Source organism: Notolepis coatsorum, assembly GCF_963971535.1.
Source record: "Notolepis coatsorum genome assembly, chromosome: 6".
Classification (NCBI taxonomy): Eukaryota; Metazoa; Chordata; class Actinopteri; order Aulopiformes; family Paralepididae; genus Notolepis; species Notolepis coatsorum.
In genome coordinates, this window is record NC_140170.1 from 49,615,622 (window position 1) to 49,630,621 (window position 15,000).

A 15,000-nucleotide genomic window follows, 5' to 3' on the forward strand; every position below is an offset into this window, starting at 1 on the left:
AGATAGATAGATAGATAGATAGATAGATAGATAGATAGATAGATAGATAGATAGATAGATAGATAGATAGATAGATAGATAGATAGATAGATAGATAGATAGATAGATAGATAGATAGATAGATAGATAGATAGATAGATAGATAGATAGATAGATAGATAGATAGATAGATAGATAGATAGATAGATAGATAGATAGATAGATAGATAGATAGATAGATAGATAGATAGATAGATAGATAGATAGATAGATAGATAGATAGATAGATAGATAGATAGATAGATAGATAGATAGATAGATAGATAGATAGATAGATAGATAGATAGATAGATAGATAGATAGATAGATAGATAGATAGATAGATAGATAGATAGATAGATAGATAGATAGATAGATAGATAGATAGATAGATAGATAGATAGATAGATAGATAGATAGATAGATAGATAGATAGATAGATAGATAGATAGATAGATAGATAGATAGATAGATAGATAGATAGATAGATAGATAGATAGATAGATAGATAGATAGATAGATAGATAGATAGATAGATAGATAGATAGATAGATAGATAGATAGATAGATAGATAGATAGATAGATAGATAGATAGATAGATAGATAGATAGATAGATAGATAGATAGATAGATAGATAGATAGATAGATAGATAGATAGATAGATAGATAGATAGATAGATAGATAGATAGATAGATAGATAGATAGATAGATAGATAGATAGATAGATAGATAGATAGATAGATAGATAGATAGATAGATAGATAGATAGATAGATAGATAGATAGATAGATAGATAGATAGATAGATAGATAGATAGATAGATAGATAGATAGATAGATAGATAGATAGATAGATAGATAGATAGATAGATAGATAGATAGATAGATAGATAGATAGATAGATAGATAGATAGATAGATAGATAGATAGATAGATAGATAGATAGATAGATAGATAGATAGATAGATAGATAGATAGATAGATAGATAGATAGATAGATAGATAGATAGATAGATAGATAGATAGATAGATAGATAGATAGATAGATAGATAGATAGATAGATAGATAGATAGATAGATAGATAGATAGATAGATAGATAGATAGATAGATAGATAGATAGATAGATAGATAGATAGATAGATAGATAGATAGATAGATAGATAGATAGATAGATAGATAGATAGATAGATAGATAGATAGATAGATAGATAGATAGATAGATAGATAGATAGATAGATAGATAGATAGATAGATAGATAGATAGATAGATAGATAGATAGATAGATAGATAGATAGATAGATAGATAGATAGATAGATAGATAGATAGATAGATAGATAGATAGATAGATAGATAGATAGATAGATAGATAGATAGATAGATAGATAGATAGATAGATAGATAGATAGATAGATAGATAGATAGATAGATAGATAGATAGATAGATAGATAGATAGATAGATAGATAGATAGATAGATAGATAGATAGATAGATAGATAGATAGATAGATAGATAGATAGATAGATAGATAGATAGATAGATAGATAGATAGATAGATAGATAGATAGATAGATAGATAGATAGATAGATAGATAGATAGATAGATAGATAGATAGATAGATAGATAGATAGATAGATAGATAGATAGATAGATAGATAGATAGATAGATAGATAGATAGATAGATAGATAGATAGATAGATAGATAGATAGATAGATAGATAGATAGATAGATAGATAGATAGATAGATAGATAGATAGATAGATAGATAGATAGATAGATAGATAGATAGATAGATAGATAGATAGATAGATAGATAGATAGATAGATAGATAGATAGATAGATAGATAGATAGATAGATAGATAGATAGATAGATAGATAGATAGATAGATAGATAGATAGATAGATAGATAGATAGATAGATAGATAGATAGATAGATAGATAGATAGATAGATAGATAGATAGATAGATAGATAGATAGATAGATAGATAGATAGATAGATAGATAGATAGATAGATAGATAGATAGATAGATAGATAGATAGATAGATAGATAGATAGATAGATAGATAGATAGATAGATAGATAGATAGATAGATAGATAGAGTCTAAATGTATCAGCTACAACAACACAATTTCCCCCAGGTATAATAAAGTGTTGTATCTCTATTTAGTGTTGATCTCAAACCTGGACTGATTTTATCCAACTATAATTTATCCAATATTTTTCATATGAATAGGAATATGGCACATGTATGTGGTATATACAGTATGGTACTTTGTCTTGTCTTGTGATGTATATGGTACTAGTTGATACCTGGGTATGCTATACTTTATATTATGGTTTTATATTTGTATTACCATTCAGGTAATACAAATTACCAATCCCTGAATGGTAATAAAAACGTGTTAAAAAGAGGTTAGGTGGGCTTACCCTGCGCTACATCCCTGAATGTGAATGGTAATACAAATAATATTTTCTTTATATTTCTTTGCTGCTTCGGCATATGAAATATTCTCCAGTCTTCTCAGGGACATTGCATTGAGGCTGCTTCATGAGCTCCACCACACTTACAACACTTGCTTCCTCCTCCTTCAAATCACACTGCTCTGACCTGCACCCATCATCTCCACATCTACCAACATGACCAAACGCACAGCATCGCCTACTTTGCAGTGGCCTTAGTATGTCTGCCGCCCGCACTTGATAACTCATCTTATCTAAGCACACTCTTGTCGGCAGGTTATCCAAATCAAAACACAACCAAACTGACAAACGCACTTGCATTTCTCCATCCCGATAGCAAGAAAGCCTCCAGCCATCAACAACTCCTGATATTTCCCTGAACTTTTCTGTATCTACCTCAAGAGGACCTCCTCCAGTCACAAATTTTAACAGAGCCCTAAAAGAGGAAAACATGATACTTGAAAACCGTGACGTTGCTTCATCTTGATAACTTTCTTTTTCTGTGAATTAGAGGAGCATCCAACTTTGATCATTCTACTGCTAGTGACCTTAAAAGAACACGCCAACATTTTGGGAAATTAGCTTACCGTCTTCTCCAGAGAGAGACAATAATAATAATAATAATAATAATAATAATAATAATAATAATAATAATAATAATAATAATAATAATAATAATAATAATAATAATAATAATAATAATAATAATAATAATAATAATAATAATAATAATAATAATAATAATAATAATAATAATAATAATAATAATAATAATAATAATAATAATAATAATAATAATAATAATAATAATAATAATAACTTCATTTTATACAGCGCCTTTCAAGAGACCCAAGGTCGCTTTACATAGGGGGGGGAATAACAAAGTAACAGACAGTGGACAGACACAACATATACATATAACATATAAATACAAGAAGATAGATACCAGTTTCCTCTCTGTGCGTTCAGTAGGCCTATGGCTGCACGTTAGCCTAGCTTAGCACAATGAATGGAAGTGGACAGTGACGGGTAGCCTAGGCATTGTCCAACTAACACCTGTCCAGAAGGCTACCCGTCACTGTCCGCTTCCATTCATTGCGCTAAGCTAGGCTAACATGCAGCCAGATAGCTTTCTACTGAACACACAGAGAGGAAGATGTTGACGTGTTCCTTTAACAAGTTCATCTGACCAAGCACCGGCCAGCGCTCCTTATCCACCGGTTTCACTCCAATCAAATAATTTCCTATCACCTCCTGTCTTAAATTTCCTTGATCAGTCTTTTCTTTAAGTTATTTCCTTGCCATTTGCTTCAAACATTTCCGTTTGCCATCTTGCTCCTCTCGCCTGCCTTGCCGTCCTGACTTGCCAAAAATTAGTTTTCCTCATTTTATAGTAGGATATATCATATGGTACTTCGTCTTATCTTGTGATTTATATAGTACTAGTGCAATTCCCGTTTGGGGGCGTGGCCACGCTGAGCACCACCTGTTCGGAACGGGCCAATCGCTTGGCTCCCAGTATTGCTGCTTGTAATACAAAAGTGTTAAATTGAGTGTGGGTGGGCTTACCCTCCACTACATCCCTAAATGGTAATAAAAACGTGTCCAGTTAACATGCAATGGCCCGTCTACGGGGCCCTCTTTAGGACGATTTGCCCACCGGCGCGACAGGGCACTTTGCGAGCGTCTACCGGCTCGGGTCTGCATTTTTTATAAAACATATAATATATAGAATACAGAAGCCCTATTTGTTGCCGTTCTAATGTCAATGGACCAAATCCGTTCAGCGGTTCTCGAGTTGCATGCCGATATGTCAGGTGTGCGACTTTGTACATGCAAGTGTCGGATTACCACCCCTGACTCCCGAGGCTCTGGAACTGTCAATCATTCGCCGATTGCGAACATTATTGGACAGAGTTGTAGCCAATGAGTGTAGCTTTCCAATGATACCCCACATGGGGTTGTGCGAATCAGGGATCTAGGTGAGAATAATCGAGCATAAACAGGAAGTAAAAAACACACGGAATGCATTGCCGTCAATGAGGACTGGAGAACTTTTATTTTTGTACACAGTTGACCAAAATCGCTCTAAATCACAAATTTTTTTACGGATTTGAAATTCGGACCTGTACTACATAAGACTTCAGACTATGGACCAGTGGCGTAACTCTGTTGATAGTGGTGCGGGGGACAGATTTGGGGGCGTGGTCAGTGACGACGCATGGGGGGGGGGGGGGGATAGGGGGCGGGCACTCCCCCACATGCCTCGATTTTTTTTATAATAACAGGTGTGCAATACCGCATTTTACCAGGCGGTGGCGCCATTTCTCCATGTAAACGACCACTGTTCTCATACACACTGGGCATACAGAAACAAGCATTTCATCATAAAGTATTCTGTATGACGTTTTTTTTTTTTTTTTTTTTTATCCACTTTTTCTCCCATTTTCTACATTTTCTCCCATCCCAATTTCGTATCATCCAATTCAACCCTCCCCTGTCACGAACGCTGTTTCTTGCCTCCCACAAGCCGGCTGCAATGTGGACTAAGTCATACATAGCACAAGTCCCCTCCGGTACTTGAGGTAACAGCAGTCGCATCTTTTCACCTGCGCAGCTCCATCTCTCAGCTCACGCTGCCCCCGACACTTCCTGATTCTACTGCGCAGGCGCACCAACCGACCTGTAGGAGTCGCTGTCCACACGCCCGATCCCCACCCATCAGTTTCCCACCCCCTAATACGGCCAATGTGTATTAGTATGAACGACCAGCTAAACTGAAAGCGAATGTCTCTGCATTCGTGGCGAGCGCCTTGCCCACTACGCCACATAGCCGCCCTCTGTATGACGTATTTGAACACACACACCTCGGCTGACGACCGAGCTATTATTATGCAAAGACGAGTAACGAGTGGTACTTGGCCTGTGCAGGCCAAGAATGCAACCCCCATCTGGCTACTCATCTTTTCGCGTGTCCGTGGAACATTGTTTTGGACGGTAAAAATGTGGGGGGGACAATAACGGCATTCTGAAACCATGCCGGGGACATGTCCCATGTGTCTCCCCCCATAGTTACGCCCCTGCTATGGACCCACAGTGTTTTACAGCTTATACCAATGTTTTTGGATATAGCTTTTCTGGATATTGCAACTACTACAGAAAAACAAGAGTACACAAGTACAAGTACAACTTAAGTTCAGCCCTATGTATTTCATTAGCACTAAAAGTGATCTTTATTGTGTAAGAAACTTCAGAATGTTTTCTTTCAAAAGAGACCAGGCTTATGCATGTGCTATAAGTATAAAGTATAAATTTAAGCTTTGCAAAAAAAAGTATGCAGTCCTCAAGTTCAAATAAAAATAATTGCCACTTTTCTGGGCGCATGTTATACAGAGTTTAGGTGGGCTTACCCTGCGCTACATCCCTGAATGGTAATAACGAGGTGGTAAACTGAGTTTATGTGGGTTAACTTCCACTACATCTTGGAAGTGATCCTTTAAATAGATCTGCTGGCCCCTCAGAGAGTGGTCTCCTCTAGTGCATATCATAAAGGTTACAGGCCATTACAGTGTCTGAGAACAATGTGCTGATGTTTGTGTTCACAGCAGACTGTGACATTTTTATGACTCATCCTAATGAAGCAGCAGATGACCTTGTGAGGCGTGTCACACTGAGCCAAGCTTAACGCCAGGATTATAATATTTATGTATGCATATATGCAACTAAAACCGCTTTTAATTACATATTTAGACAGTATTCAAACAGCCTTTAAGCGATAGTTATCGATGCCGGTGGGGTTCAGGGTTGGCTTTTTGATATGTTATGTTGTGTTATTTTATGTTATGTTATGTTTAAGGCTGTCAAAGTTATTAACGCGTTATCGCCCGATTCTATTAACGCCACTATTTTTGAGGAAGGGGCAAGAGAGAAAGAGAGCTGGGAGAGTGTGTGTGTGAGAGAGAGAGGGGGGTGTGTGTGATTACTCAGCCCTTGTGTGGGTGAATGTAACAAGTTCCTAACGTTTTCTTTCCCTTATTATTTCATGCACACTTTATTCATTGTTTTAAATTATTATTTTCTTTTAAGTTATTTTGTGCATCACTCTGTTTTGAATTTGAGGGTCATCCTTTTGTGTTAAATGGCTGCATAAAGCAAGCATTTGTTGACTCTCATGTTGATAAGAGTATTAAAACTTGGAACTTGAAAAAGATCCGTTTAAGGTAGATACAAAACAAATTAAAAATAAAAATTCGATTAATTTGCTATTAATCACGAGTTAACTATGGACAATCATGCGATTAATCGCGATTAAATATTTTAATCGATTGACAGCACTAGTTATGTAAGGGATAATGTATAGCTACGAGGTCATTGTCGCAAAATAATTGACCGACACGGAGTTTAGAACACCGAGGCGCAGCCGAGGTGTTTTAAACGTCAGTGAAGGTCAATTATTTTGCGACAATGACCGAGTATAGCTATACATTATCCCGCTTATTACATGGCTAACTTACTAACAATATACCTAATTCATCGACAAGACGAGATCAAATGCAGACGCAGTTGTTCTGTGGCTCTGTCAGCCCAAATAAAGTGATTATTATTATCGGCAGCTGGCAGGTCTGTGGTCTGATTGCATGACTGAGTGCAGCTGTGCATATGCTGAGCAGCACTGATACAGTGTGTGTAGTGGGCTTGATTGGTCCAGCTGTGCACAGCGGTCATTATTGTTCGGCAGAGGTCCGTTATCGAGTAATATCGGACCTCTGACGAGCGCTATTGACCAATCACAAGCAAGCATTTCGGCGAATGTGAAAACGCCATGTAATAAGTTATGTTATGTTATGTTATGTTATGTTATATGTTATGTTATTTTATGTTATGTTATGTTATATATGTTATGTTATTTTTAGGGCTGTCAGTTTATCGCGTTAATTAGATTAATTAATTACACAACAAATTATCGCGTTATGAAAATTAACTAAAAATTTATTTAATTTTCTTAAATTTTTTTTAATTTCTTTTAATATTTTTTTTTTATCTCATTCATTCCATAAGCAAGTAGAATACACATTTACAGACTTTTTTTTTTATATGGTCCATTTGCATGTTCTTGGTATCTGATTCTAGGGACATCTATGGATCTCAGGGAATGTATTCCCAGTGTCAAAAATACTGTGTCTGTTACTAGGCTTGAGTAAATTGTAATGAACCAAATGAGAATATCAATAATATTTTTTTAATCTTTGACTGTGAATAACACTATGCTCAAATTGACCAGACCTGAAAAATCTAAGCAAATTAATAGATGGAAGATGAAGGTTTTGTAGATACAGTACTGAATTCTGCCATCCGGACACATGCAATTTGAAATATGATTATGAATATAGAATATCAGGCATAAAATGTTTATGCGATTAAAATGCGATTAATTCGATTAATTAATTACAAATCCTGTAATTAATTTGATTAACTTTTTTTAATCGCCTGACAGCACTAGTTATGTTATGTTATGTTATGGTATGTTATGTTATGTTATGGTATGTTATGTTATGTTATGTTATGTTATGTTATGTTATATATGTTGTGTGTTTCCTCATGTTTCAGGTGTGATTGTTGGCGTGGACCTGAGGAGTCATGAGAACAACCATGCTCACCATACCGAGGAAATAGATCAGGAACGTTTGATGGTCCGCAGGGGGCAGCCCTTCTCAATCACCCTGCAGTGTTCCAACCACCTGCCCCCTAAACACCACCTGGCTCTAATCCTACATCTAGGTGAATCATTCTATCTTTTTCCATCGACAGTGGCCGGTCAGTGGCTTGTACATTGATAATAGTGGCAGATTAACTGAAATCAGCTATAGTCACTTCTATTATCATCCTATTTTATATAACCCTGCCTCCTCTCCTCTTCTCCTCTCCTCTCCTCTCCTCTCCTCTCCTCTCCTCTCCTCTCCCATCCTCTCCTCTCCTCTCCCATCCTCTCCTCTCCCCCACTCTCCTCTCCTCTCCCATCCTCTCCCATCCTCTCCTCTCCTCTCCTCTCCTCTCCTCTCCTCTCCTCTCCTCTCCTCTCCTCTCCTCTCCTCTCCTCTCCTCTCCTCTCCTCTTCTCCTCTCCTGCCCATCCTCCCCTCTCCTCTCCTCTCCTCTCCTCTCCTCTCCTCTCCTCTCCTCTCCTCTCCTCTCCTCTCCTCTCCTCTCCTCTCCTCTCCTCTCCTCTCCTCTCCTCCCCTCTCCTCTCCTCTCCTCTCCTCCCATCTCCTCTCCTCTCCTCTCCTCTCCCATCCTCTCCCCTCCTCTCCTCTCCTCTCCCATCCTCTCCCATCCTCTCCTCTCCTCTTCTCTCCTCTCCTCTCCTCTCCTCTCCTCTCCTCTCCCATCCTCTCCCTCCTCTCCTCTCCTCTCCTCTCCTCTCCTCTCCTCTCCTCTCCTCTCCTCTCCTCTCCTCTCCTCTCCTCTTCTCCTCTCCTGCCCATCCTCCCCTCTCCTCTTCTCTCCTCTCCTCTCCTCTCCTCTCCTCTCCTCTCCTCTCCTCTCCTCTCCTCTCCTCTCCTCTCCTCTCCTCTCCTCTCCTCTCCTCCCCTCTCCTCTCCTCTCCTCCCATCTCCTCTCCTCTCCTCTCCTCTCCCATCCTCTCCCCTCCTCTCCTCTCCTCTCCCATCCTCTCCCATCCTCCCCTCTCCTCTCCTCTCCTCTCCTCTCCTCTCCTCTCCTCTCCTCTCCTCTCCTCTCCTCTCCTCCCCTCTCCTCTCCTCTCCTCTCCTCCCATCTCCTCTCCTCTCCTCTCCTCTCCCATCCTCTCCCCTCCTCTCCTCTCCTCTCCCATCCTCTCCTCTCCTCTCCTCTCCTCTCCTCTCCTCTCCTCTCCTCTCCTCTCCTCTCCTCTCCTCTCCTCTCCCATCCTCTCCTCTCCTCTCCTCTCCTCTCCTCTCCTCTCCCATCCTCTCCTCTCCTCTCCTCTCCTCTCCTCTCCTCTCCTCTCCTCTCCTCTCCTCTCCTCTAACCCTACCTGGCCTCAGGTAAGAGGGATGAGGTAGTGGTAAAGGTCCAGTCTCAGCGTGCAGGCGGAGACAAGTGGTGGTTCAGACAACAGCAGGCGCAGGGGGAGGTGCTCCTCACGCTCCACAGCCCAGCGGACGCTCTCATTGGCCAGTACCGCCTGGCCGTGCTGATGATGTCACAGGAAGGACATATTCTCGAGCAGACAGACAACCACAAATTCTGCCTGCTCTTCAACCCCTGGTGTAAAGGTGAGAGGAGAAGCTTTTTATTTCAGATTTTTGCCTAGTAAACAGTACACCTCTCAGGTATGGTGCGCAAAACCTAGACAGAACAGAGAGCCTCCGAGGATCAACGTCTCTAAGCTCCCATATCAAGGAATGATAACAAAGGCAGTGCATTGCCATGTATAGAAATATGATTTAATTAGGAGTGAACCAAACACTGATACCAGATATGGTATATTAAGAGTTGTCTGTGAGAAAGACAAAAGACAACTTGCTCTCTGGTTCTCACTCTCCTGCTCCTAGAACTTACTTTTGCATTTCTTCTCTGTTCTTATATTCATAAGCTTGTAGAAGGGTCCAAATGACTCATAAACTATAATGAGTATTATAGTTCATGTAGTGATTAAGTATTCAGTTTATATCTTTTAACCAGCCATAGCAAATCATTATGACAAGGCTTGAAAACATAAAAAGTGAGAAGTGAATAGGCCCTTTTCACAGCAGCTGTTATTTGTCATAGATGGGTAAACAAGAATAACAAGAATAATGACTATTCCACAGCTATGGTTACATTCATTACATATTATATGTATGGTTAGGTTACAGCATAATTCATGTTCTTTTGGATACACCCTTTTTTTACCCATCTATCAGTAAACAAGTCAAAATGGCCTATTGAAGGATAATGGAGGGTCTAATAAAACATGCTGTGTTTCAGGTGATGCTGTGCACCTGTCAGACGAGAGCCTCTTGCAGGAGTACGTCATGAGGGAGGACGGGGTCATCTATAACGGAAGCTGGGACAACATCTCTGGAATTCCCTGGAACTATGGACAGGTGATTACACACACACACACACACACACACACACACACACACACACACACACACACACACACACACACACACACACACACACACACACACACACACACACACACACACACACACACACACACACACACACACACACACACACACACACACACACACACACACACACACACACACAGAAACAGAGAGAGATAGAAACACACACAGACATACATACCATTGCACACATAGTATACACACAGACATATGTATTCAATTTGATCAGCCATTGTATTCAGTTTGATTGTTGAACTTGACCAGTGTGTCTGGGTATCTTTTGGTGTGAATGTGTGTCTGTGTGTGTTAGGAATGTCGTGTGGACATTTCTCGATTCTTTTATGTTCTTTTACAATGTAAATGGTAAATGGCTGCTTTTTTATATAGCGCTTTTATCCAAAGCGCTTTACAATTTGTTACTCACATTTTACCCGTTCACTCACACGCAAGGTGCCAACCTGCTCAAGGGACACATCGACACGCTGCCCGGGAGGAGCGGGAATCGAACTGGGAACCTCCGGATTGCCAGACGACTGCTCTAACCTCCAGAGCCAATGTAGCGGCTTTGGGATTTGCTCCACAACTATAAAGCGCCCTACAATCAAATATATTATTATTATTATTATTATTATTGTATTATTAAAGCTAGTGCTCTGGTCATGCATCCACTCAACTCATAGAAAATACAGCATCAGGCTATTCTAAAAGTATTGATACTAATACTGATACTAATAAAAAAGAGTATTGAACCGTTTTTAACAGCTGGGTATCGAGATACCTTTCCAGTATCTGTATCATACAACACTAGTAAAGACATTTCTTTTGACATTCTGATCCTGTTAAGCTGTAGCCCCTATTTTCAGAAAATCCGCCTAAAGGTACATGCCCAAGTAAATGGAAGATTGCTCCACTTCTACAAGGTCAATTTGCATGTTCTTGTATTCTCCAGTGTCAGAAATATTGTGTCAGTTACTAGGCTTGAGTAAATTGTGATGAAACAAAGGAGAATATAAATTCAGATTTTCTTTGGCATCTTTGCCGGTGAATAACACCATGAAAACATTGAGTTCTTTTGATTACCGCTCACTTGAGCTCATTCAGCACCTTCTTGAGATCAAGTGTATAAAAAATCCCAAGCAAATGAATAAAGGGAAGATGATTTACAAGGGGTTTGTAGATACAGTAAATAAATTATAATCCATTTTAATTGGAAATTCATATTTGACCTTGAACTTGACCTTGACCTTATTATGGCCAAATCATACATCTATGGATAGGGAAAAAGCTCCTCTTTCCAATGGCAGTGTTACCAGTAAATCTGGATTTAGTAATTTCCTCTCGGTTTTTACGATAAAAGAGAGATAGGAATTTGCATTTTTTCGATAAATTCTTATTTTCAGTAAATCTTAAAAACATCGGTAAACAAACGTAGTGCTGAAAATATACACTTTGACTGCTGTTTTGATAGGGGTTAAGGTATTTACTCTTGGCTACATTTGAAAAAGAAACACAACATTCATTAATACGGTCTGTATAGATTTATGATAAAAACCAGCAGGGTCCCCAAATTTGGCAGCTTAACAGGTTAAGAACTTTCTAAATAAAAGTTAATTTATCTGACTACTTGTATTAATTGATGAAAAAGTAGCCATGTGCAGTAATATAGATTATAATTGAGGATGTAATATATTATTGAGATGCATCGTAGAATCGAAACTAATCGAATCGCTGACAGCTGAATCGTAATCGAATCGCGAGGCCAGTGAAGATTCACAGCTCTAGTGTGTGTGTGTGTGTGTGTGTTGTGTGTGTGTGTGTGTGTGTGTGTGTGTGCGCGCGCGCGCGCGTGCGTGCGTGTGTGTGTGTGTGTGTGTGTGTGTGTGTGTGTGTGTGTGTGTGTGTGTGTGTGTGTGTGTGTGTGTGTGTGTGAATATTCCTCATGAGTGTGACATTGGGCGCTAGCAGGGGCTGATTAATGTGGTGGATGGAAGGTATTCATCCTAGAGGTGTCAGAATGTCACCAGACCCACATACTGACCCTTCTCACTGAGACATAACCATATATCTAACAGACTGACAGACAGGACAGACAGACAGACAGACAGACAGACAGACAGACAGACAGACAGACAGACAGACAGGGGAGGGGAGGGGAGGGAGGGGGAAGGGGAGGGGAGGGAGGGAGGGGGGAGGGAGGGAGGGAGGGAGGGAGGGGAGGGGAGGGGGGAGGAGACAGGGAGGGAGGGAGGGAGGGCAGGGGGGGAGACAGACAGGGAGACAGGGAGACGTGAGGTGTAAATATAATATGTAAACTAGATTGAATAGTTCGAAGACAGAACTAATCTCCTAGATTAGCTACAATTTTGAGAATATTTTCTAAACAAATCTCCTTCAAAACAATGCTCTCTCTCTCTCTCTCTCTCGCTCTCTCTCTCTCTCTCTCTCTCTCTCTCTCTCTCTCAGTTTGAGGACAATGTGGTGGACATCTGTTTTGAAATCTTGGACCACTCCCAACGCTGCTCTGAAGAACCCAGAGATGGATATGAATAACAGATCAGACCCGGTCTACATCAGCAGGACCATCACTGCCATGGTGAGATCACTCTTTATAATTAACTAACCCTGACCCTAACCATCACTGCCATGGTGAGATCACTCACATTAACTAACCCTGACCCTAACCATCACTGCCATGGTGAGATCACTCAAATTAACTAACTCTGACCCTAACCATCACTGCCATGGTGAGATCGCTATAATTAACTAACCCTGACCCTAACCATCACTGCCATGGTGAGATCATCGCTATAATTAACTAACCCTGACCCTAACCATCACTGCCATGGTGAGATCACTCAAATTAACTAACCCTGACCCTAACCATCACTGCCATGGTGAGATCATCTTTATAATTAACTAACCCTGACCCTAACCATCACTGCCATGGTGAGATCATCTTTATAATTAACTAACCCTGACCCTAACCATCACTGCCATGGTGAGATCACTAAGCTTGACTAACCCTAACCCCATTTTTCATCAACTGATTTTTACGGCATGGACCTGAATGGGCCTGAAGCCATTTCGAACAGCATTGGTTTGTGTGTCTGTCTCTATGGCCCACACAATTAGACCAATCACAGCTGATGATTTCACTGACAACAAAGAGCACCTAAGGGAGGCTGCAATTCGAAACTGGCCCCTGTAAATGTCCAAACCCAACCCCCTCCAATGTACAGTTCCCCCCACCCCCACCCCACTTACCCAACCCCCTCCAATGTACAGTTTCTTCCCCCTCAAATGTATATACTCTCTTTTTAGAAACTCTGTCTCTTAATCAGAGTTTCCAACGCCAGGGTCTATGTGACAGGCGTTGTAGGCCTACTCTTTTTTTTATCCACTTTTTCTCCTCCTTTTTCTATTTTTCTCCCATCCCGTGCCAATTCTCCCCTCCCCTGTCTTGATCGTTGCTCCGGCCCAAGCCGGAGGCAACGCTGACAGCCGCATTCGATACCGGTGTCTCTTGCGTTGGTGACGAGCGCAATGTCCGCTGCGCCACCCAGCCGCCTACAGGCGTTTTACTCTTAAACAGTACTGTATATTTGTAGATCTGGTATGTCATAAATGTCTGGATGTAACAGTACTGTCTATCTATGTCATGTATGTCATATATGTTATGATGAATTGAAAATGGGGGACCCTGATGTAAACAAGACGGAAGACTTTTTCTGGTCTGCATCCCCTTAACAATTGTATTGTAACAACTGTATTGTACCCATTCTGCAATCTGTTAATACAGTTTTCAATCAATCACATCAATCACAAAAGTTGACCAATTAGAGCTGATGATTTCACTGACATCACATGCTGAAACACCTACCCCAGCAGCCAGCACGCTAGCTAGCTCTGAGCTGCCTATCAAGCCATGACAAGATGTGTCAGACAATTGTTTTGTATTCCAGAAACCCTTCACCAGCAACACACAGGAGCCATGCCATTGTGTTCTTTGGGAATAGAAGTAGATAAATGTTAGCCTTGTGCTAATCACGATTAGCATTGCTATTGTATTGGACTGCAGTGTGATATTCTGGAATAAAACATTCACTGCTCAATGTTTAAAAGAAATAATTCTCAAACATATTGGTATTTTGTCGGTTATATAATTAATATAATTCTCTTTCCTGGTGTCCAGGTGAATGCGAACGGTGACCGCGGCGTGCTGGCCGGTAGGTGGAAGGAGCCGTACACTGATGGTGTCTCGCCGTCTCGCTGGACGGGCAGTGTACCGATCCTGCAGCGCTGGAGCCAGGCGGGCGCCAAGAGCGTCAAATATGGCCAGTGTTGGGTGTTCGCTGGCGTGGCCTGCACTGGTGAGTCTCTACATAGACATATATAAAGGCTAGATGA

General features: G+C 40.4%; 1 protein-coding gene across 1 annotated transcript in view; it reads left to right on the top strand.

Moving 5' to 3' along the window:
- Nucleotides 1-15,000, top strand: part of tgm2l (transglutaminase 2, like) — a gene marked incomplete at both ends in the record, with an annotated part of 30,400 nt that overhangs the window by 1,738 nt on the left and 13,662 nt on the right. Inside the window, 6 exon segments of the mRNA XM_084315556.1 lie at nucleotides 8,100-8,270; nucleotides 9,517-9,747; nucleotides 10,442-10,560; nucleotides 13,057-13,107; nucleotides 13,109-13,186; nucleotides 14,786-14,963. Coding sequence (XP_084171682.1) covers nucleotides 8,100-8,270; nucleotides 9,517-9,747; nucleotides 10,442-10,560; nucleotides 13,057-13,107; nucleotides 13,109-13,186; nucleotides 14,786-14,963 — 828 coding nt within the window.